Source organism: Balaenoptera musculus, chromosome 20 (assembly GCF_009873245.2).
Source record: "Balaenoptera musculus isolate JJ_BM4_2016_0621 chromosome 20, mBalMus1.pri.v3, whole genome shotgun sequence".
Taxonomy (NCBI): domain Eukaryota; kingdom Metazoa; phylum Chordata; class Mammalia; order Artiodactyla; family Balaenopteridae; genus Balaenoptera; species Balaenoptera musculus.
The window spans coordinates 6,901,707-6,924,242 of record NC_045804.1 but is presented as its reverse complement, the minus strand read 5'-3'; the positions used below and the strand labels follow the sequence as shown (position 1 = coordinate 6,924,242).

Genomic DNA, 22,536 nt, shown 5'->3' with positions numbered 1-22,536 from the left:
GGGGTGGGGGGATGCGAGAGCCCCGGCTCCTCTCTTCCCACCTCCTCCCATGGGTCAGACAAGGGGAGGACCAGACAAAGGGTTGAGACCCCTCGTGGCCCAGAAATAGGATTGTCCCAGCCCCACAGCCCCGCCCAGGAGGACTGTCCCATCCCACCATATACACAGAGTGCCCTCTCTGTCCCCGGGAACAAAATGCCACGAAGCCAGAATGTAATCGATCAAACAAACAGGGTTTATGTCAGCGGGAGAGAGCTGTTGAACCCTGCCTGGCAGCTAATTAACCAGCTCATTAGGAGACAGGGTGTGTGGGGAGAGAAGGGCAGGGCTGCCTGCCGAGCTGCGAGCTTCCAGATGTCCTGGGCTGAGCTTGGACCATGCAGGAGGCAGACCCCCAAGGCCTGGCTGGGTAGGGGTGCCCCTCCCCAGATTCCCCGGAATCATCTAGGGCTGACCGTCCCCGAGAGTAGCTGTGTGGGCTTCCTGGGGCTGCGCTGATGGTGGTGGTGAGCGGGGGGCAGGTATGTGCTCAGTCCTGGGTGTGGGCCTTAAGAGCTCCGTGTCCAGGCCCTGCCCTTGGCCTTGGGCTGCGGTGACCACCCACCCCAGTGAGGTTCTGGGGAGGAGGAGGCTTTGCGGAATCCAGGCTGGTCTAGGTCCCCCTGGAATGGGGCATCTGGGTTACATTCTCCCCAGCCTTGGCACTTCGGGGGTGTGCAGGGGGTGGGTTTCTTGGGCACTCTCAGGCCCCCAAGTAGACCTCCACCAGCACCCCGACAGAGTGCATGCGGTAGAAGACCCCCAGAGGCAGGCCGAAGTTGACGATGGTGAACCATGTCTGGTAGCCATAGAAGTCCTTCTCCAGCCCGTTCTCAAACTCCGGGTGTATGCCAAAAGCGGGCATCATCCACAGCTGGGGGGGAGAGGAGGTTGATGAGTGGGGGAGGGGCTCTCCCATCCCCCAAGGCCCTCAGCTCAGGGGCGGCCCCAGAACCTGCAGCTCCTCCAGCATACCCCCCACCCTAGCAGCCCCTCACCCTTAGGCTTTCAGAACCAGCCCCTCTCCCCCTATATCCCCCTCACCCCATCCCACAGAAGGCCTCAGCCCCCTCCTTGGCCTGCCTGGGGCCAGCCTAAACTCCAGCTGGATCCTGAGACCCCAGGCTGCCACCACCACGGTACAACCTGTTCCACCCGGGCTCCCCTGGGCCCTCATTTCCATCACCTTTTTCTGCTCTGGGTTCATTCTTCCGCTGTCATGACTCTCTGCCCGCCCCACCCTGACCCTGCCTCCCGTCCAAATTCTGCCCATTTCTCAAGGCCCAGATCAAACTTTCACAAAGCCTTCCTTGGCCACTTGGGCCCACACTTCCTTCTCTGAACTCCGACCACACTTTAGGGCCAATTTATTACTTATGATGCTCTGTCTGGACCAGAGGTTTCACCCTCTGAGGTGTCTCCAGCACAGCTATTACCAGCATGGGCTAAAACAACCTGGAGTTGTCCCGGGACTGCAACTTGCAGGCTGTGGGAACATGGCAGGTCAAACATCCTAAGCCTCAGTTTGCTCATCTGTTAAATAGGGACAGTAATAGTGCCAGTTGCATGGAGTTAGTGTGATGATTCAGAGAGATGCACGGAAAGGTGGACTTGGAACTTAGCAGCTGCCGGGCACTGGGCAGTCATTGTCAATACCTTCCCCTAGAGATTCTTTAGAAAAACAGGCACCTTCTGATCTCTTCCTTTGACTCAAGTCAGTGGACCATTAATTATTTGGTAATTCTCTAATTGGTCCCCCTGTGTCTCCTCAGCTAAGCAGTAAGCTCCCCGAGGGTAGAAATCCTATATGTATGTTTGTAAATAGCACTTAGCTACATGCTTGGCACATTCATTCATGCCAGGCACCTGGCAGGGAGCTGGGGGACACTCCCTACTCTCAAGCAGCATCAAGCTAGTTGGAAAGGGGCCTGTGTCTTTGACAATCAAAGGGACAAGCCAGTCGCCCTCGGGACAGTCAATGCACAATGAATGCACCTTGATCCATTCCTTCCTGAGTGAGGCTTTCCGGGGCCTCCTTGCCAGCTCCACTCCCACGCCTCCCGGCCCCGCCACTCACTGTGATATTGCAGAGGATGAGGAAGAGTGAGATCTCCTTGAGGGCCCGCCGCTTCCAGTTGAGGTGGCTGTAGGAGTGGATGTAGGCCAGTGAGGCCTGCCGCAGGTCCTGGCCCAGCTCCAGCAGGGAGCCCCTGCGGGGAGGCTCAGCCTCCCACTTCCCCGCCAGGCTCTCAGGAGCTGCCTCCCAGAGCGGGCGCCGGTGCAGGCCCTCGATGATGAAGAGGTTCTGGGCTATGTGCTGCAGGATGAGCAGCAGCGAGTAGGCCAGGATGAGGTGGTTGAGTAGCTCGTGGGGGCGAGTGGCCACGATGGCCACGATGGAGAAGTAGGAGATGCCCATCTGGCCCAGCGCCGCGCCCATCAGCAGCACCACGTCCAGGCTGCGGGTGGGGTTCTTGAGCGTGTCTAGCTCTCGCTCCTCCAGCCCATGGATGGCCATGCCCGCCAGGCACGCCAGGCTCATAGTGGGCAGTGCGGCTGCATAGAAGGCGTAGTAGATGATGAAGTACTGGCGCGCGATGGCAGGGCCACTTGCTTGGATCTGGAAGAGCACGAAGACGCACGTGCCTGCCACCAGGACCAGCAGGCCCAGCAGTGGCCCTAAGATGGCCCCGTGCAGGTGGAAGGGCGGGGTGCTGGGGTGGGAGCCCGTGTGGGGTGCCAGGCGGCGGCCCACGTTCTTCCACATGACGAAGAGCATGCCACAGCAGATGAGGGAGTACTCGGTGCTGAAGGGGTAGAGCATCAGGTAGCCCTTCTGGAAGACCTCACACATGGTGACGTTGAGGCACAGACAGGTGTTGGTGTTGTTGCCTGGGAGGGGGCAGGGCAGGAGGGGACAGACGTTCAGGTGGGCCTTGCTCTGAGGAAACCAGATGCACAAATCAATCTGTTCACCTCCTGGATTATGGCAGGAGGCGGAAGGGACCCAGCCACCCATTTTACAGATGTGGAAACTGAGGCCAAGAGAGAGAAGTCAGAGAGAAGTCAGAAATCACAGGATGGTCATTTTTTTTTTTTTTTTTTTTTTGCGGGACCTTAGTTCCCCGACCAGGGATCGAATCCGTGCCCCCTGCAGTGGCAGTGTGGAGTCTTAACCACTGGACCGCCAGGGAAGTCCCCAGGATGGTCATTCCTTGACAGAGGGATTCTAGACCTCAGGTGCCAAGCTTAGGTAAAGGATTTGACACATGATGTCTTTGGTGCCAAATGTCACCTCTACAGATTACTTGCTGAGCGCAGGGGGACGCCTGTAACCTTATATGGGAGGCTCTGGCTGATACACCTGGACCATCAGCAGCATCCCCTGTGGGCCAGACACCTTGCCTTGTGATGAGGTGCCCTGCAAAGCACACAGTATCCGCTGTGGAATGTTGGTGTCCAAAATGCTTAACCCAAATGTAATCAACACTTTGGTCCATACTTCCTGTTTCTAGGAAAAGCAGGGGATTTGGGAGCAAGTCAAATGCCACCACGAGGTAGCAACCTGACAAATCTCAATGTCATTAGGGGAAGAGACTTAACTGGGCCACCAAATGTACTGCATGTTTGAACAAACCATCTTGAAAAGACATTTCATGGGCTGATTGGAGAAAGTCGAATATAGACTGATACAGAGGATGGGGATGATGTTAAGGCATTTTGTTAGAAATTACAATGGCACTGTGCTAATGTAGGGAAATATATTATTTTAAAGACATGCAGGGCTTCCCTGGTGGCGCAGTGGTTGAGAATCTGCCTGCCAATGCAGGGGACATGGGTTCGAGCCCTGGTCTGGGAAGATCCCACATGCCGCGGGGCAACTGGGCCCGTGAGCCACAACTACTGAGCCTGCGCGTCTGGAGCCTGTGCCCCGCAACGGGAGGGGCCGCGATAGTGAAAGGCCCGCACACCGCGATGAAGAGTGGCCCCCGCTTGCCGCAACTACAGAAAGCCCTCGCACAGAAACGAAGATCCAACACAGCCATAAATAAATAAATAAATAAATAAATAAAAAGTAGCTATTAAAGACATGCATACTGAAATACTCTGAGATGAAATGCCAGTATTTCTGCAACGTAAGTAATTCAGCAAAAATATTGGAATAAATATGGCAAAATGATAATAATGATCACATCTAGGTAATGAGTATGTCCTGTCCTTCTACTCATCTGTATGCTTGAATTGTTTAATAATAAACAATCCATGATGTCACTTGCCGAAAATTCTCTTTGCACAGGTCTTCTGAAAAATGGATCTGGAGCATAAAGAATGCCCACGGTATACCGGCATGCTGAGATTTATGCAATGGATGTGTGAATGCATGAGTCTGCTGGGAAGGCTTGGCTGTACACAGGTCAGGATGGTGATGCCACCCGGGGCGGGGGGAGGTGTATACATACAGGTGTGGCTGAATCCCACAGACAGCAATGTTCCCATGTAGGTTTACGGGACATGGCCTCTAAGGGCAGACTGACAGGTAGGGCACTGGGTACATGGAACAATCCAGGGAGTTCTTTCTGCCCAGAAATCTTCTGTTCTTCCTTATATGTCCAGGTACCTACAACTGTGTTAGGAAGACATTCCTTTCAGTCTTGAAGGCTTTTTAGTTTCTTGCAAGTAAAATGCAAATACCAGGGGTAGAGTGCATACCTGGACTTATCAGTGAATAGTTCAGCCAGAATTAGTGGTTAGCTTACTGATAGCTAGACGGATGCCTGGAGTGGGCTTGCAGAGTGCCAGCACCTGATGGGGCAGGCCCAGAATGGGGGCAGGATGGGTACCATAGGCAAATGTCAGTTTCCGTTTAGTCGTGATCTGGCCTCTAGAGCTTGCTCCCAATTCTGCAGAGTCATTGAGCCTCACCTGTTTGAGGGAGTGTAGCGTGCACGCACGTGTGTGTGTGTGTGTGTGTGTGTGTGTGTGTGTGTGTGTACATTCAGGGATCGGGGGGCAGTCACGGTCTCCTCTGTACCTGAGAACTTTTCCATGAGGGCGCTGACCTCAGTCTCGATCTCATGGTGCATGGAGTCGTTGGTGACGGCCAGAAGCCACAGCAGCAGATTCGTGGCCAGCGTCAGCATCAGGCCACACCTGGAGGAGGTGCTACACTCTGCCACACAGCCTAGCCGGCTTCCCGGGTGCCCCACGTTCACCATCACTGCCTTTGGGGTGACCACTCTCTCCCAAAGCCAGATGCCATCTGCCGTTAGAACTTCAGGAGGGGCAGCCCTAGGGGCTACCTGGGACCCATTCCCAGACTAACCGATAGCCCCAGGGCCACGCTGTCCAGGGAAGCTGTTGGGGGGCCAGCATGAGTGGGGGACAGGGGTATCCCAGGAGTTGTTGGAAGGAGAGAAGGTGCCCGCATCTTACCTAGTGAAGTTGGTCTGGATCTGAACGCAGTCCTTAGAGTGTTTCCAGAGCACCCAGGTCTGAAAGAGAAAGGGCCTTGAGCCCAGGGGCTAGGGGTGGGGCGAAGGTTGGTGGTGGGACTATGGGGCATGTGTTCCAGTTGCATGTGTGTATTTACAGTGGAAGGGACAGTGAGGAAGCCTGGGTTGGATTCGTGGCTCCAGTGTTTCCTCGCTGTGTGGTCTTGGGCCAGTGGAAAAACATCTCTGAGCCTTAGTCTCCTCGGCTCTAAAATAGGACTAAAATGTCTATCAGGGGAATGCTTACTTATTGGGGCAATAAAAAGGGTGATGCAAACAAAACACATAGCACAATGCCTGCAGATCAGGAACTCAGGAGGGAGTTGGAGATTCATTAAGAGTAGCTCTGGGGACTTCCCTGGTGGCATTAAGAATCCACCTGCCAATGCAGGGGACACAGGTTTGAGCCCTGGTCCAGGAAGATCCCACATGCTGCAGAGCAACTAAGCCCGTGCACCACAACTACTGAGCCTGCGCTCTAGAGCCTGCGAGCCACAACTACTGAGCCCACATGCCACAACTACTGAAGCCCGTAGCCCTAGAGCTTGTGCTCCACAACAAGAGAAGCCACCGCAATGAGAAGTCCGCACACCACAACAAAGAGTAGCCCCTGCTCGCTGCAACTAGAGAAAGCCCACGCGCAGCAACAAAGACCCAACGCAGCCAAAAATAAATAAATAAATTAAAAAAAAAAAAACATTCTTTAAAAAAAAAAAAAAGTAGCTCTGTAGGGCTTCCCTGGTGGTCCAGTGATTAAGACTCCATGTTTCCAATACAAGGGGCCCCTTGGTCGGGGAACTAAGATCCCACATGCCGCTCAACCAAAAATATAAATAAATAAATTGTATTTAAAAAAAACAAAAAAGAAGGAGAGTAGCACAGTATATCCGGGGGGTGTAGATTTAGGTACACACAGGTACGTACAGGCAAGTGTGTCTATAGGTGCTGCGTTTCAGTGACACAGTGTGTGTGCTGATGCTGGCACATGTAGGTGGCACGGGTGTGGGCACACAGAGGCAGGCGTGGAGGGGCGATGCTGGCACATGTAGGTGGCATGGGTGTGGGCACACAGAGGCAGGCGTGGAGGGGCGATGCTGGCACATGTAGGTAGCACGGGTGTGGGCACACAGAGGCAGGCGTGGAGGGGCGATGCTGGCACATGTAGGTAGCACGGGTGTGGGCACACAGAGGCAGGCGTGGAGGGGCGATGCTGGCACATGTAGGTGGCACGGGTGTGGGCACACAGAGGCAGGCGTGGAGGGGCGCTGTGGTATGTGTGTACATACTCTGGGCCGTGTAGGTATTTGCTGACGTGGCTGTTTCTAGGCATAGGCTGGGGTGTGTATGCATGCGGCGAGGGGGTGCGAGAGGCGGGTCACCTGGATGCCGATGAAGATGATCTCGACGGCCGGGAAGATGAGCTCCAGCTGTGACTTACACTGGATGTGGCTCATGCCGTAGCCCACGCGGAAGACGTTGAGGCAGATGGTGCAGCTGCCAAAGAGCACCAGGGAGCCTGGCCGGGCCAGGGGGCCGTTGGCACCTCCCCCGGAAAGAGCCCTCCCTCCCCACTCCTCTGCATCCACCCAGGCGCCCCGACACTCACCCCGCACCCAAGCGGGCCCTGCGTGCGGGTCCTGGTGGAGCACGGCTTGCGGCCGGCGGGTGGTCCTGGCGGTGTAGTAGAGAAGCCAAAGGAGGGCCAGGGCCTTCAGCGCGGCCAGCAGGGTCCACACGTCCCCCAGCGTGATGGCCACGTTGTTGAAGATCATGCTGCAGATGAAGGCTCCGCCCAGGAACACCATGTTGAGGGCCAGGAGCCCCGAGAAGAGCTGCCCGGCCTTCTGGGCCCGCCGGTCCCGGCGCAGCAGCAGTGAGATGTGCCGCACCAGCCAGGACCTCTTGAGGGGCGAGGCGGGGGCCCCTGTCTGCTCGGCCCCCGTGGCCACTTGGTTCTCCTTGGCCGGGGTCTCTCCAGTCTCCTGTGCTTCTGGAGAGGCCATGGGTGGAGCCTCAGTAGGGGCTGGGGAGGGAGACAGGGTTCTGGTTGGCTGCCAAGCCGTCCCGGGCTCAATTCCGCTTCTGCCTCTAACCGCTGTGGGACCTAGGGCAAGCTAAGCAACCTCTCTGGTCAGGACATTGGAAATAATAGCAGCTGCACCATCTGCCTTACAGGACCCGACAAGATTCAGACAGACCAGGGGATATGGAAGCCCTCTGTGCCCCACATAAACATAGGATTTATTTCGACTGGCTTGAGGACCGCCTTCCCCCCACCCCTATCCTCCTGCATCAGTGCTTGATCTTAAGGTGGAATAATGATGTCTGTCAAGGCAGCCAGGGGTATCTGCACAGTGCTTGGCCACTGGGCAGTTTCCAAGGCTGTGACTTTTCACCACCAAAAGGCCGTTTGTGCCCTCTGTCTTCTGGAAGGAAATTCACTCCTCAAGTCAGGGAGAGCAAGTAGGTGTCCTCTCTTGTTCTGACTCTGACTAGTTGGGCAGTGGTTGCCTAGAGTGTTGGGTTGAGAAGGATCCTGAGGCTCAGCGTGGGCTTGGTGGGAAAGAATGCTATGATCTGAGATAATACTCTATTTTAGGTACATATGGGTGTATATAAAATTACTTTTTAAAAAAGTCTTTTTATTGAACTTGTTACAATATTGCTTCTGTTTTATGTTTTTTTGCTTTTTTTGGCTGCGGGGCATGTGGGACCTTAGCTCCCTGACTAGGGGTCGAACCCACACCCCCTGCATTGGAAGGCAAAGTCTTAAGCACTGGACTGCCAGGGAAGTCCCTAAAATTACTTTTAAAAGATCTAGAAGACACCCATCAAGTTCACAATAGGAGTTTCTTCTGGGGAAAGGAGGAGGGCACTAGCATTGGGAGAGGTTTAATGTTCTAGTTTAAAAAAAAAAAAAAAAAACACATTACTGGGACTTCCCTGGTGGCACAGTGGTTAAGAATCCGCTTGCCAATGCAGGGGACACGGGTTCGAGCCCTGGTCCGGGAAGATCCCACATGCCGCGGAGCAACTAAGCCCGTGCGCCACAACTGCTGAGCCTGTGCTCTAGAGCCCGTGACCAACAACTACTGAAGCCCGAGTGCCTAGAGCCCGTGCTCCTCAACAAGAGAAGCCACTGCAATGAGAAGCCCGCACACCGCAGGGAAGAGTAGTCCCCGCTCGCTGCAACTAGAGAAAGCCCACGTGCAGCAATGAAGACCCAATGCAGCCAAAAAAATAAACAAACAAACAAACATTACTTATGTAATTAAAGTTAATTTTAAAGCACATTAAAGGCTTAAGGAAAAAGTTCTGAGATTGACTGGCAATGTCTGCCATGAGCATGGGACACATTGGGATGAGCATGAATGCCATGCCCTTGACTTTCTTTTTTTTTGGCTGTGACGCACAGCTTGTGGGATCTTAATTCCCTGACCAGGGATTGAACCCGTGCCCTCGTCAGTGAAAGCACAGAGTCCTAACCGCTGGACTGCCAGGGAAGTCCCACGCCCTTGGCTTTGATAGAACTGACTTCCATCTGTCCCCTCCCTCAACTCCTTGAAGTCTCACGAATGTACAGCTCAACATGGGGAACACCATCCTACCCTTCTCTTTCCCTGAGTGTCTCCTGCTACTTTCTCACTTGCCCCAAGCTTTCACTCAGGCCGACCTCTTTGTTACCCTTCACTCGGACCCAGATCTTGGGTCACCCCATACCTGCAGCTCAGGACCCCTTCCTGGAGTCCAGCACACTTCCCCCATGGGCCCTCTGAGTACTCATAACGCTGCACTGGAGTGCAGGGATGCCCCACCGGTTCTGGGTGCTGTCCTGGTGGGAAGGTTCCTTCACCACCCCCTGCTGTCCCAGGTGCTCTCCCTTGGTCCTGCTGCTGCCCTGGCATCCCTGGTGCTCTGGGCTCAGGGTCCTAAGTGCACACTGTCCCCATTGTCCGGGCTGCAGGAGGCCTGCTTTCTAATTCACTGTCTCAGCAAGCGGAGTCTCCATCCCCATGTCTCCCAGCAGGGAACCACGTGTCTGCCTTGCCTCTCCCCTCACCCCTGTGCATTCCAGCTCAAGGACTGCTCTGAGATTTTTCTTTACCACAAGCACTACCCTGGTCCATGGCTCCCTCTTCTCTCTCCTGGACTGGTCTCCCTACCCACTGTACCTCTCCCCTCCTTCCCCTGCAAAGGCAACCAACTGTCCTCACTGTAGAGTCCAAACTATCTAGCATGGCCTGCATGGCCTTTCAAAATGAAACAAGGCAGTGTATGTTTAGTATGGGCTTGGGGTACACAAGGTGATCAAGGCAGGGTAGCCGCTGTTGCTTCCTGGTCTGGCCTTAACTTTCCTCTCCAGCCCTGTCTTCAGACTCCCACTCCCTTGCCCATGGACCATGCCATCCTGTTGCCTAGTTCCCAGAATGCTCCTGCTTTTGCTCACTTCCCTGTCTTTGCCCACACCCTACCCTTTGCCCATCATGCCCACCCACTTGCCCCTTGGATGACTGTGGTGTGCCCTCAGGACTCAGTGGAGCCCCACCTCCTCTAGGAAGCCTCCCCTGAACCCCTTCGCCAAGGCTGGACTAGGTGCCCCTCTTGGTACCCCCACTGCACCCATGCTTGTTGCTGAAGCATCACCTATCATGCTCTATTTTATGTTATTTTTTGAAAGTTTACTTCTTTTTTAATTAATTAATTAGGCTGTGCCGGGTCCTTAGTTGCAGCACGGGGGGTCTTTTTTTTTTAATTGCGGCACGCATACTCTTAGTTGCGGCACGTGGGATCTAGTTCCCTGACCAGGGATCGAACCTGGGTCCCCTGAATTCGGAGTGCGGAGCCTTAGCCACTGGACCACCAGGGAAGTCCCATATCATGCTCTATTTTATTTTATTTTATTTATTTAAAAATTTTTTTGAATTTTATTTTATTTATTTTTTTATACAGCTGGTTCTTATTAGTCATCAATTTTATACACATCAGTGTTCATGCTCTATTTTAATTAGCTGTGCTTTGCTCTGTCTCTCCCTTTGGACTCTGACCTTTAGACCATCCCCCTATGTAACTACCAGAAGACCCTCAGCACATTTGGCTCTCAAATGCAGCCTCTTCAGGCCCCCATTCTCCAATGTGCAACCTGCCCAATATTTATACCTCCTAAGGTCCTCTTCTGGGGCAAATAGAATAATAAAACTTGGTACTCTTTTAAAGATTCTACCAATGCTTCCCCCCTTCCCAGTCCTCCACGTCATGCTTGCTCCAGTTCTGTCCCCTCCTTGTCCAGCCCCCTTGTCACACTCTAGGCACCTGCTCCCCACATTCATCCAGGCCCAGCCAGAGGCCTCCCCATTTCTCATGTAGCCTCAGGCCCCCCTCCGTCACTCCTGGAGGCTGCTCTTCCTTCTGCCTCTCCTGCTACCCTCCACCAGTGGCTCTTGCCCATCCTCACCACCCATCTCAAGCGCTTCTCCTGGGAAGACTTCTCCCTTTGCCCAAACATCTATCGAGAGCGGGCGTGCACTGCTGTGGGTGTGCCTGGTGGGCAGCGACCAGCTCCTGCTTACCTCATCCCCCGTATATGGCACAGGCAGAACACTAAACCAATGTTAGCTGACTGACTCTGGCATTTTCTGGGGAAATTTCAGCACCAGAGCCGTGGACAGAAACCCTTCCCATCCAACCCTTTGCATCCTGGCCCAGTGGAGGCGACTTTCCAGATGATCTTTGTCTTTCTTCCCAGGCTCCCCCACCCAGGTTGAGCACATCTGAAGCTTACAGGGACAACCCCCTGCTCCTTTTCTCCCAAACCTGACTGCCCCATCTCGCCTTCCCAGAATCTACCCCAAGGCAGGAGGATAGCCTAGTGCCCAATTCTGGCACTTACTACCTGTGTGATCTTGGTCAAGCTACTTAGACTTTCGGTGCTTCAGTTTCCTCTCTGTAAACAGATACACGACTATAGAATAGTACCCGTTACATAGTAGATGTTCAAAAAAGAGTTCTTGAATGAGTAAATGAAGGAGTTAAGGCATAATACCTACCTGATGGGGATTTTTCAAAATTAAATGATTTAACACATGTAAATGCATGTAGAGACATGCCTGGCATAGAGAACGCTCTCAGTGTTAGCTGTTTATGCATTTCCTTCCTGTTCTGTCCAGGTCCTGGAGAGGCCGGAAGGATCGGGATTATTGGTGAATTACAGGGGCAGGTTTTGATTGGACTGCAGGCCTAGAGAGGACGCTGGAGGCCAAGGTCCTGTCCTCCAGGGTCCTCACCTTGACTATCTTCCCCGCCCCCACCCCCGGGTCCAACCCTCCATCGGCCGCTAGAGGGAGCGCTCAAAGTGGAGGATTGGGTCCTCCGCTGGGAAGGGTGCGGGGATGGGCAAGCAGGGGTCGCGGGAAGAGGGTGAGGGCTCCCTGAGTGACAAGGAGGAATCCGCCACCCTCTGGCTCGCCCCTCCGCGCCACGCCAGTTCAGGGGAGGGCCCGGACACCAGACTGGTTTGTGGGTCGCGATTAGAGCCAGTGATGAAAGCTGCAGAGCCGTCGGGGCGCGGCGCCTGGCCGGATCCGACGGATGCTGCGAAGCGCTGGTCGCGGAGCTATGGGATTTCTTTCCGAGCCACTCGAGGGACTGCGAGGCCTGGGGCAGGCACCACACGGGTGCCTCTGACTGGGCATCCCGGCAACCCAGCCCCACACCCCTTTTTCCAGCCGTCCGGGCTTTTAGCTTCTTCCCGGCTTCGGCGCCCCCTTTCCGCTGTGCGCGCTCGGACCTGGCTAAGGCGGGGGGTGCCCTGCTGACCCCTGCGCACCCCCCCGCCCGCGGAAAGGAGACGGGGTGCGGAGCCGGGGTGGGGGCACAGGGGGGCCGCCGTTCGGGTCACCAAGGGTTGACCTTCCTCCCGTCATCTCGCCCTCCCGCCCCAGTCCCTGCAGCCCCCGGTCTCTGACCCTCGCTTTCGGAGCGGAGTAGGTGTGAGTGTCGAGGGTGGGCTCTCGGGAATGTTCCTCCAGGGGTCAGAGGGCGCTCCCGGCCGTAGCGGCGCCGCCGGGGAGCCTTACCTGAGGCCTGGGCAGGCATCGCCGCCGGCTGACCACCGCAGCGCGGATCGTCTGCCCGGGTGAGGCCCCTGGGCCGGACCGATGCCCCCGACGCCCTGCCCCCGCGGGACTGCGCAGCCGCCTCTCGGGCTCCGCGGCCCATTGATTTTTCTGTTGACTTTGGGGCTCTCATTAATCCTTCGTTAATTACCCCGCCGGGGTCTCCCCGGACAGCTCAGCCAATAGCGAGGCGGCTGGACAGGCGGGCGGGGCCGGAGGCGGTGCAGGCGCGGGGCGCTGGGTCAGGGGACCCACGAGCAGGCCCGCTTCCGTGGTAGGTTGGGGTGCAATGTCCTTAGGCCGCAATAGAGGCCGTGTAGGGTTCAGGCCACACTTGCCTCTGGCGGCCCAGCAGGGAATGGACCCTCCCCCACAGATCCGGGGTCACCTTCTCTTGTACCCCACGTAGCACCAGGCCCGGCCCTGCCGCAAGCTCTCTCTCCCTAAGGCAAACGTGAACCTGGGGCGAAAGAGACCCGGTTCTGACACGGCAGGAGACGCCCCCTGCGGCCCTCCCCACTTCTTCCTGCAGCCTCTGAGACCTGCCCACCTCATCCTGCTGGGGGGGTCCTGGCACATTTTCCTCTAAAGTGCCCTGTGCTCCAGGTGCGGCTGCTCCCACGCTCCCGCACAAAATGCCATCTCCTCCCACCCCAGGCCCCACCGCAGCCTGTGCCCCTTCACCTGACTCGTGGCCACCAATTCCGCCTCCCCTTCTAGCTGTTGGTGCCTCCTTTTCAATCTCTCTCTGCACCGTCTGACTTCCTCAGTCTCTCTGAGTCCACCTCTATATCCCCTCTCCCCACCTTCTTTTGGATCAAACCATTTTATTGAGGGGCTCCGGAGACGGTCGAAGGGCTGGGAAAACAGTGACATCCCACACCCTCTGCCCTGCCAGGATCTCTCCAGCTTCACAGTCGCCCCATCTCTACATCTCTTGTGGAGTAGAAGGCAGAGGGCTTTGGAGAGGAGCCTCAGGGACCGCAGGGAGTGGGGTTGTGGGTAAGAGGAGGCCCAGGGGTTGAGAATCTGTGCCACCCAAGCCCTGTTTAGCTGTAACAGCCCTGTTATAAATTATAACAGCCTATGAATTGAAGTTGCGTTCCTGAAATGTTTCATTTGAGGGGAAAACAAAAGCGCTGATGCATGAAAAAAGTTTGAAAATTATTATTCTTAGTAGAAAGGCACTGGCTCCCTTTCGCTGTGTGACTGTGGGCAAGTCACTTTACCTCTCTGGGCCCCAGTTTTCTTCTTTGTAAAATCGTAGGTGGATTAGGTGAGTCCTTCCTAATCTTTCATGTGTCATGGAATACATTAAAAAATGTATATGTCACTTGAGGATAAAGCGAAGAGGAAGGTGGCAGCCTGGGTACTCCGCCCAGCCCCTCCCAGCCACCCAGGTACGAGTCTGTAACTAGTCTGTGACTCAGACTTGGCTCACCCACAGAAAAGCCTGAGACCTGAATATCTCCCGGGGCCCTTGCAGCTCCGACCCCAAGACCCCCTCCTGTGATCATCTTAGATGTGGCTGCTGGACACGAAGTGGTCACAGGGTGGGGCAGGGAGAACATCAGGTTTATTGGTTTCCAGCTCCAGGCGGCAGCACTGGCCAGGACACGGGGCTGGGGTAGGGGTGGAGCTAGAGTCTAGGACACTTCCAGATCTTGCCTGATCCTAGAAAGGGTGCAGGGAGAGGTCCTCCTCCCCCGCTTGCCCCATGCCCCAGGGATATGCATGTCCTGATTGTGATTTAAAAACTATCCTGGAAAAATAACTTTTGTGAAAATTCCACTCTGGGGCCGGCGGGGGAATGGGTAGTTAACGTGGCATAGTGACTGCCAGCCTGGGGTTCATTCCCCGGGGGTCTCTGGGTGGGTGCATGAGCTGAGCCCCTCCTCCCCATGTCTCTAGTGGGGCTTCAGGACAGTATGTAGACCTCCAGCAGGCTGGAGACAGCATGCATGCGGTAGAAGATGCCGAAGGGCAGGCAGATGTTGACGATGGCTGCCCAGAGGGAATAGCCATAGAAGTCCACCTCCACGGTGTTGCTGAAGTGAGGGCGGGCCCCGAAGGCGGGCATGATCCACAGCTGTGGGGACAAAGGGGTGTCAGGACCTGGCCCGGACTCGTGCCAGTGGGTCGTTCCGTGGGCTTTGCTGGGTGGGGTGGGGGCAGGATGGGGGTCCCAGCCCTCTGGTTTTGTGGACAGCGAGGGCTGGGTGTTGCTGAGTGGGGACCTCGAGCATCTTGGGCAGGGCCTGGCACTCACTAAGGAGCTCAATAAATGTGCCCAACTGAACTTGCCTACCCACCAGCCTAGGGCTCCGCCTGTGATCACATCTCCCACCCTCAATATGGCCCACCTGTGGGACTGGGGAAGGGGAGAAGAAGTCTCAATAGATGCTGTGAGAATTTGGAATAAATGGCTAAATCAGTAGCTCTCTCCTGGAGAGATGTGTGCAGGGTGGTGATGGTAGAATCACACAGGCCCAGGGCAGGGGTTCTGGATCCTGCCAGAAGGCTCCCCCAGCCCGGCCCTCTATGAGGTCTGCTCTCCAGCTCTGGCCCTGCACCCCACCCCCTTCCCGGGTCTGGGAGGAGGTTGAAGCTGAAATCCTGCTTCATCCCTGGCTATGAGCTCAGATAGTTCACATATGGGGTGTGAGGCAAAGAATAAAGGCTTCTAGGCTAACGCCCCTCCCCCCACCGCAAATGTATCACATCCTTGGGCACAGCACAGCCCAAATCTGAGCCTGCTTCTGTCCTATAAAATGAAGGAGTTGGAGATGATGCCCTCAGAGTTGATGCAGGCTCAGACACCTGGAGCAAAAGCGGCCTCCCAGGTGACTCCCGGCCTGTAGGCTCGGCCTTGGGAGAAGGTGAGGGGGTGCCGAGGCTGGGGGCCGCACCAAAAGTGGCCCAAGACAGGAGGAGGATTTGAGCTTTATTGCTTCTACTGGTAGGTCAGAGATGGGTGACGACTCTTTTTTTTTAAATAAGTTACCTGTAGGAGGGGCAATATTGGCAGTGGGGACTTCACCAAGGATGCACCTCAATTAGGGCGTGTATTTCATGTAGACCCCACGGGGGTGGAATCCCTCTGGAGATGTGTTCTATATTGGGATATGCCCACATTAAGGCTGTTTTCTATATTAGGGGTATTTTTCTATCAGAGGTTATAGCTAAAAGGACTGTCTTTACATTGAGCAAAACTTCACTGAGGTGTGCTCTCTCTTTGGGATATACTCACAGGGCTCCATGTTTCTCTGTTAGAGATTTCCCTACTGGGGATTATATCTACACTGGGGCCTTTCTCTATTAGGTTGGAGCTACGCTAGGAGTATTTCTCTGTTGGGATGCACCTTCACAAAGAGTGTTCTCGTACAGGGTGTATATTTGTATTGGGTGAAGTCTGCTGCTATACAGAGGAGTTTCTCTTGGAAAGGGGCTTTGCTGAGTCGCCGGGGAGGGGGCGACTGTTGTGGATGCCTCCCTCCCGGCCAGCCCGCCACTGCACTCTGCTGACAGACCCCTCACGCTTATGCTGGTCTCTGCCACTTCCTGTCGCTGCTCCGATTATTCTAAGAAGCAGGCTGGTCACAAGGTCCCGGGAAGAGTCACACCTCCCACCCAGGAGCAAGGGCCCCCACTCAGCTCCGTCTCACCTCCTCCCAGCCCGCACGTCAGCATTCCCTAAGACCCCTCCAGCTCTGCCTAGATGCCAGAATGCCGGGATCTCATTCTCCCTGTGCTCCCTGAGATGCTGTTCGCCCCCGGGGCTGCACCTGACTCTCCCTGAACCTGCTCCTTTCCTAGAGAGCCAGACAATGCTCGAGTGGGCTGGGGGGCAAGACAGAGAGGGCCAAGTGAACAAACCTGAAAGAGCATCTTTCCTTGGCCTTCTCTTCCCCCCAGCCCACCCCCGTGTCTGCCCAGTTACTCACGATGATGTTGCAGAGCAGGAGAAACAGAGAAATGTCCTTCAAGCACCGGCATCTCCAGTGGCCCCTGGGGGCCGAGATGACGCTCACTGCTCCCTGAGGTCCTGCTGGGCTGGGGCCAACCAGCCTGGGGGCGGGTGGGCAGGCAGGCAAGGTGTGGAGGGTGTCCGGGCTGGCAAAGGTGAGGCCGTGGCAGGGCTCCTTGGGGGGAGTACCATGAGGCTCAGCCCCAGGGGGAGTCCGGTGGAGGCTCTCAACGATGAAAATGTTCTGGAAGGTGTGCTGGGTGATCACGAGCAGAGCGTGGGCCAGGCTGAGCCCCGCCAGCAGCTCCCTGGGTGTGCCCGCCACTGCAGCCACGATAGAGTAGTAGGAGATGGCGTACTGGCCCAGGGCGGCACCCACCAGCAGAGCCACGTCCAGGCTGCGCGTGGGGTTCTTATGGTGGTCCATGGCCCGGCGGTCAAAACGGTAGATGACTGAGCCACTCAGGCTGACCAAGGTCATGAGCCCCAGACAGACGATGTTGAAGCTGTAGTAGATGACCAGGGCCTGCTGGGCGCGGCCCCTCTCCCCACTCACTTGGACCTCGTAGATGATGAAGACGGCCAGCCCCACCACAAAGAGCATCAGGCCCAGGATCGGGCCAGCAAAAAAGGTCTCCCGGAAGAGGCTGAGCAGGGACGGGGTGTGGCTGTGGCCATGGGCAGAGGAGGCCAGCAGCCTGCCCACGTTCTTCCACATGACGTAGAGCATGGTGGAAGCAAAGAGGCTGTACTCGATGTTGAAGGGGTACAGGTAGAAGTAGCCCTGCTGGAAGATCTGGCAGACGGCCGTGTCGCAGGAGCAGACTTCTCCGACTGGGCTGTCCGCACGCTCCACTGTGGAGAGGGGGACGCGGAGCTGCACCGCCCTCCCACCTTCCTGGAGGCCCCCAACTGAAGAACCTCACCCCTCGACTGTGACCTTTGGAAGGGCAGGGCTGCTATCCGTCACCACCGTATTCCAAATGCCTACACAGGGCCTGGCACATTCGTTCATGCCACGGATATTTATTGAGCACCTACTATGTGCCAGAAACTGTGGGACACACCAGTAAACCCTAGCCAGGGCTCGATTAAGAAAAATAAAATCTGAACTACGGAGTTGCCCGCTTCATCCTGTCCCATTCCTGCAGAAAAACACTCCCAACCCTTCCCCACCAGTAATGACCCCTGGCTGCCCAAGATAGGCAAGGCTCTGGTCCTAATAGAAGGTGGCCTGCTTGGCAACCCTTAAAATTCAAGCTGCCTCTCAGCTCTCCCCAACATCTGCTTCAGCCAGAAAGCAGCTGCTGTGCCCAGATCTCAACCGTGACCTCCTGTCACTTCGGTTTGTACCATACTGATAGGAATCTCATCCTGCATCCAGAGTGTGCTCTGCTCTGTAAGATTCCTCGGGCCTTGGCAGACAGCTCTTTTGATCCCCAGAACTATCTCAGCTGGTTTTGCAGAAGAAGGAACTGAGCCTCACTCAGAGAAAGTGGCTTGTGATAGCAGAGCTGACACAAATGACGTGACTCTCACGCCTGAGGCAGGTACCTCTCTGCACGTAGGGTCGTGCAGCCCTAGCACGCCCACCTCCCTGGGCTGGGTTTAACCATCCTCAGGAACCCTCTGTATGTGAAGAATGGCCCTTTTCAGTCCTGCTGGGCTGGGATCTCCTGTAGGCCTGGATCCATGCTTTCCATTCCTGGACCCTCCCACACTGGGTGTGCGTGTGTATTCAGGCAAGGTCCAGGTGGACTTGGTCATCTAGTCTGATCCTGGCTGGTGGCAGGGGGGAGAGGGGGCTAGAGAAGTCCAGAGCACCAGGACCAGGGGGACTGTGGGCTCATTCTTCTTCAGCATAGCATATTGGTTCAAAGCAAAGATGGATCTCAACCCTAGTTCTCCAATTTCAAGCTCTGTGCCCTCAGGTAAGCTACTTAACCTCTCTGTGCCTTAGTTTCTGCATCCATAACATGGGAATACTAATAGTACCCATCTCATAGGGAGGTTGCAAGGGTTAAGTAAGATGGTGCTTAAGACACTTGGCACAGTGCCTGACATATAGAGCTCAGTGAATTGTCACCGTCGTTATCACGATTATTACTTCTACCTTCTCCACATCAGGCACTCCCTTCTGATCCCACGCTTCCACCACTGAGCCACCCTGCCTCCCTTCCCCTCTTTCTACCTTGATCACTCTTGCCCTTTCTTCCTGGAGCATGAATCCCTTCTTTGGTGGGATGGAGACCTGGACAGTGGAACCAAGGCTGTACTGTCCAGGATGAAAAAATGCTCCCCTACACTCTTCCTCCTGGGCCACCCACATCTAAACTTCTCCAGAGGCATAGCCTGGAGCAGGAGGAGGTCCCTGGCCTCCACCTTTGCCTCCGTGCCCTCTACAAGCCCACAAAGCACCCAGCCCGAGGCCTGGCTGCCACGGGACCAGGGTTAGTCCGAAGTGAGCACTCACCGTCCAGAACGCGGCGGGTATGGCTGGTGTTGCCGTGAGAGCTGCTGAGGGAATGGGCCTGGTGCACCGATTCGTCCACCACGGCTGCCATCCAGATGGCCAGGTTGGTGGTGAGTGTGAACATGAGACCACATCTGTTTGGGGAGGGAGAGCAAAGAGGCCAGTGAGAGTCTTTGGCTCATGTTGGGTCCCCAGCATGGTGGAGAGCTGGGGATGCTCTCCTGGGAGATGGTGCTGAGAAGCGAGAAAGCAGGCAGACCCCTGTGTGAACAGGGAAGCTGAGTTTGGAAGGAACACTTAGCCTGGCTGAGACGCCTCCCAAAAGAGGGCTGGGGGTGTCATGGGGTTCAGCACGCCATCTCACCAAGCACATCCCCCATACCCCCAGCAGAGGGTGGTGGAAATCAGGCCGACAAAGCCAGGGGGCCTTGGCTGAAACCCCACCTGGGGGCAGAAAGAGGACCCATGCCCCAGGTTGGGAAGCGCTCATCTCATGCCAGGTGAGCCCAGCCCCTGGGCACGGACGTTGAGCCACGGACATGGAGCAGGCACTCACCGAGTCAGGTCCAGGTGGGTGTGAACACAGTCTTTAGCGGAGACGCAGAGAAAGTAAGTCTGTGTTGAGAGAGAGTGGTGGGGTCATCTACTCTGCAGACGGGCTCAAGCCGGAGCACCCGGGTCCATGCCCAGCATTATGTTCTTACCACCTCAAGAGCCCTCCTACTACGTGATCGAGTTTATTTCAGCTTTACAAAGTGAGACGTGAGCTTTTCTCTCTTTCTATTCTCTGGAGCGATTTGTACAAAATAGTTCTCTGTTCTTTAAAAGTTTGCAAAATGCCACCTGTAAACTCTCTGGGCTTGGTGTTTGTTTTCTGTTTCTTTGTTGGGTGGAGTTTTGACTGCCTAGTTATTTATTCCTGGGAGCGAGGCCAGCCTCAGAAAGAATCTAAGGGGCTTCTCAGCTCTCTCTGGCAGTATCCCTGCCTCACCCTCATCCTTTGTTGCCCTGCAAGTCCTCCCTCTCACCTGGCTGCCCACAAATCCTTGCTGTGGTGTTTATTGATGTTGGGGTGTCTGTATTTCCATTTTGCCTGAGTATTCTTTAAAGTCATAAAATGTAAAATTAAAACTATATAAATGCCAAAGTCATAAATGTGTTAAATTGTGGAAACCTGGGCAGTAGGGGTGATGTTTCAAGAGAGGGAACCATACACGTGGTCATTCTGGGCTGGGGAGGGTTCGGGTCCCACGTAAGACCAGTCCTGCCTCAGCTCAATCAGAAGATCTTTCCAAGTGTTATTCATGCAACAAATAAAAACGTGAACTTGTTTGAAAAATCCCATATACAGGATACCCTATTTCCTGAAAAAATACAGAATATAGGGAACATGGCTGGGACCAAACTGGCCATGCCCACAGCAGGACCCTGAGCTGAGACTGATGCCCTCTATGGGCACCCAAGGAGGGCAGGTCAGGTTCCAGGAGACAGAGCAGCTGCCACAACTGACACCTCCTAGGTGTTAACTACTGGCACTGCTTAAGCTGAAATGAAATCGCAGGGCCCCTAAGTAGGCACTCACATTTGGATATTACTTCATTACCAAGTGCTTCCAGATTTATGGACTCATGTGATCTGCACTACAGTCCTATCCCCACACTAATCGATTGCTCAGCGTAGACGTGGAGTGGAGCTCGGATCGCCTGACTCCAAGCCCCGTGTTGGCTCTTTTCCACCACACTCACGGACACTCCTCCCACCCACCTGGACAATGACAAACACGGCCTGGGTCAGAGGGTACAGGATTCTGATGGCTGACTGGCACTCAAAGGAACTGGAGTAGTAGCCGGTCTTGAAGACATCCATGACGAGAGTGCAGATCCCAAACAGCACCAGCCCACCTGGGAATGAGGGGTGGGGGGTGGATCAGAGAGGCAGGAGAAAACGATTACAGATTTGAGGATGGATGGCCAAAGAGTTGGATGATTGGGTGGATGGATGGATGAATGGGGTAAGTGAGAAGATGGATGGAAGGATGGATGGAAGGATAGGTGGGTGATGAATGGGTGGATGGAAGGATGGATGGAAGGACAGGTGGATGGTGAATGGGTGGATGGAAGGATGAGTGTGTGATTGAGTGGGTGGATGGATGGATGTCCTATTGAGCCCCCATCCCTTTGGGGCTGCATAGATAAAGGGAAGGGCCCTAGAGAGCCTCTTTCAACTGCAGCTGTCATCTGTTTTCTGCTCTCCATCAGTCCCTCCCATGGCCATCCTCTTTCAATCTTTAGAAAGGGCAGAGAAGTTCCATTCCATCCCTCTCTTCATCCCTCTTCCAGGACTCTTTCCCTTCCTCTTCTCCCTCAGTCACAGCCCACCTCACTCTCAGACACATCCAGCCTTGGGGGGTGGGGACTTCTCACCGGTCTACCTCGAAGGGCACCCAGCAATTCCTGCGGGAGCCCCAGCCTCCAGCTCCCCGCCTGGGCCGCCCCACCTCCGCCCGCACCTCCCCTGGCACCTCGGAGCCAGATGGGGCCCGCGTGCGCGTCCCGGTGGGGGACGGCGTCGGTGTCGGGGCAGCGCACGGTGCAAAGGAGGTAGAAGAGGATCCAGAGCACAGCCAGCAGCATCATGGTGGTGAGCAGGGCGAACACGTCGGTGTCGTACACCGCCACCTTGCTGAAGGCGCCGCCGCTGATGAGCGTGCCGGCGAGAAGCAGCACGTTCGCGGCCAGCAGCGCGGACAGCAGGCGGCCGCCCTTCTTCCACACCTCGCGGCGGGCTGCCCGCGGTGCCGGCGGGCTCTCCTTGGGGCCCGTGGGCGGCTCCTCGGACATGGCAGAGGCGACTGGAGGAGGTTGGAGGGGTCACTGTCGGGGAGGAGCGGACAGGACCCCAGGTCAGCCTCGAGGGCTCTCCTTCCTCCATCTTATCCCTAGATTTGGGGACCCGAGGGGCGGGGGCTGCGGGTGGTGAAGGAAGCGCTGGGAAGGGGAAGAGAAAAGCCCACTGTGCCGGTCTCGCTCTCGACGGGAGGAAAAGAGAAGCGGCTGCAGCCCCGTCGGACCCCGTCCAAGGTTCCCACTCCCCAAATCCGTCGGCCGGCTAGCCAGGGGCACCCACCTGGCTGGGCCGGGAGCCCGCGCTGAGCTGGGGGTCAGGGGGCGGCGAGTGCGTCCTCTGTCTAACGCCGGGATGGACGGGCGCTTTATACCGGGGAGGGCAGGGTGATTTACAGCCGCGGGAGCTCAGCTCCATAAACCTCTCAGTCTCACTCACATGATCCATCTTTTTCCCGGGCTGAATTTAGGGAAGAGCGTGCGGAGGCAGACAAGGTGAGATTTATATTTACCCATTAAGAGGCGCCCCCTCCCCCGCCGCCCTGTCACCTCCGCGCAGCCAGCCTCGGGCGCGGCCCGGCACTGCGGCACCCAGCGGGCACCCCGCCCC

The 22,536-nt window shown here is 55.8% G+C and overlaps 2 protein-coding genes across 2 annotated transcripts; both read right to left on the bottom strand.

Annotated features, from left to right (window-relative positions):
- Positions 1 to 121: 121 nt before the first annotated feature.
- Positions 122 to 12,761, bottom strand: OTOP3 (otopetrin 3). The gene is made up of 7 exons (XM_036837299.1): positions 12,605 to 12,761; positions 7,138 to 7,554; positions 6,911 to 7,047; positions 5,473 to 5,531; positions 5,072 to 5,190; positions 2,117 to 2,931; positions 122 to 913 (listed from the first exon to the last, which is right to left on the bottom strand). Exons 1-7 carry the CDS (start codon positions 12,744 to 12,746, stop codon positions 743 to 745), a joined length of 1,860 nt encoding a protein of 619 aa, XP_036693194.1. The 5' UTR covers positions 12,747 to 12,761; the 3' UTR covers positions 122 to 742.
- A 1,800-nt stretch (positions 12,762 to 14,561) lies between these two features.
- OTOP2 (otopetrin 2) lies at positions 14,562 to 21,923 on the bottom strand. The gene is made up of 6 exons (XM_036838361.1): positions 21,605 to 21,923; positions 20,848 to 20,984; positions 19,640 to 19,698; positions 19,084 to 19,217; positions 16,588 to 17,465; positions 14,562 to 14,732 (listed from the first exon to the last, which is right to left on the bottom strand). The coding sequence occupies exons 1-6, from the start codon at positions 21,921 to 21,923 to the stop codon at positions 14,562 to 14,564; spliced, it is 1,698 nt and encodes a 565-aa protein (XP_036694256.1).
- Positions 21,924 to 22,536: the final 613 nt, after the last annotated feature.

What these genes read in the sequence shown, in the direction of transcription:
- OTOP3 (XM_036837299.1), bottom strand. Translation starts at nt 12,746, where the DNA reads ATGGGCCGCGGAGCCCGAGAGGCGGCTGCGCAGTCCCGCGGGGGCAGG. An exon ending in ATCCAGACCAACTTCACTAG is followed by an intron (nt 5,191 to 5,472) that starts GTAAGATGCGGG and finishes CACCTCCTCCAG; the next exon opens with GTGTGGCCTGATGCTGACGC. An exon ending in CCTCATGGAAAAGTTCTCAG is followed by an intron (nt 2,932 to 5,071) that starts GTACAGAGGAGA and finishes GCCCCCTCCCAG; the next exon opens with GCAACAACACCAACACCTGT.
- OTOP2 (XM_036838361.1), bottom strand. Translation starts at nt 21,923, where the DNA reads ATGTCCGAGGAGCCGCCCACGGGCCCCAAGGAGAGCCCGCCGGCACCG. An exon ending in GGGCCCCATCTGGCTCCGAG is followed by an intron (nt 20,985 to 21,604) that starts GTGCCAGGGGAG and finishes CCTCATTCCCAG; the next exon opens with GTGGGCTGGTGCTGTTTGGG. An exon ending in CCGTGTTTGTCATTGTCCAG is followed by an intron (nt 19,699 to 20,847) that starts GTGGGTGGGAGG and finishes CTCTCAACACAG; the next exon opens with ACTTACTTTCTCTGCGTCTC.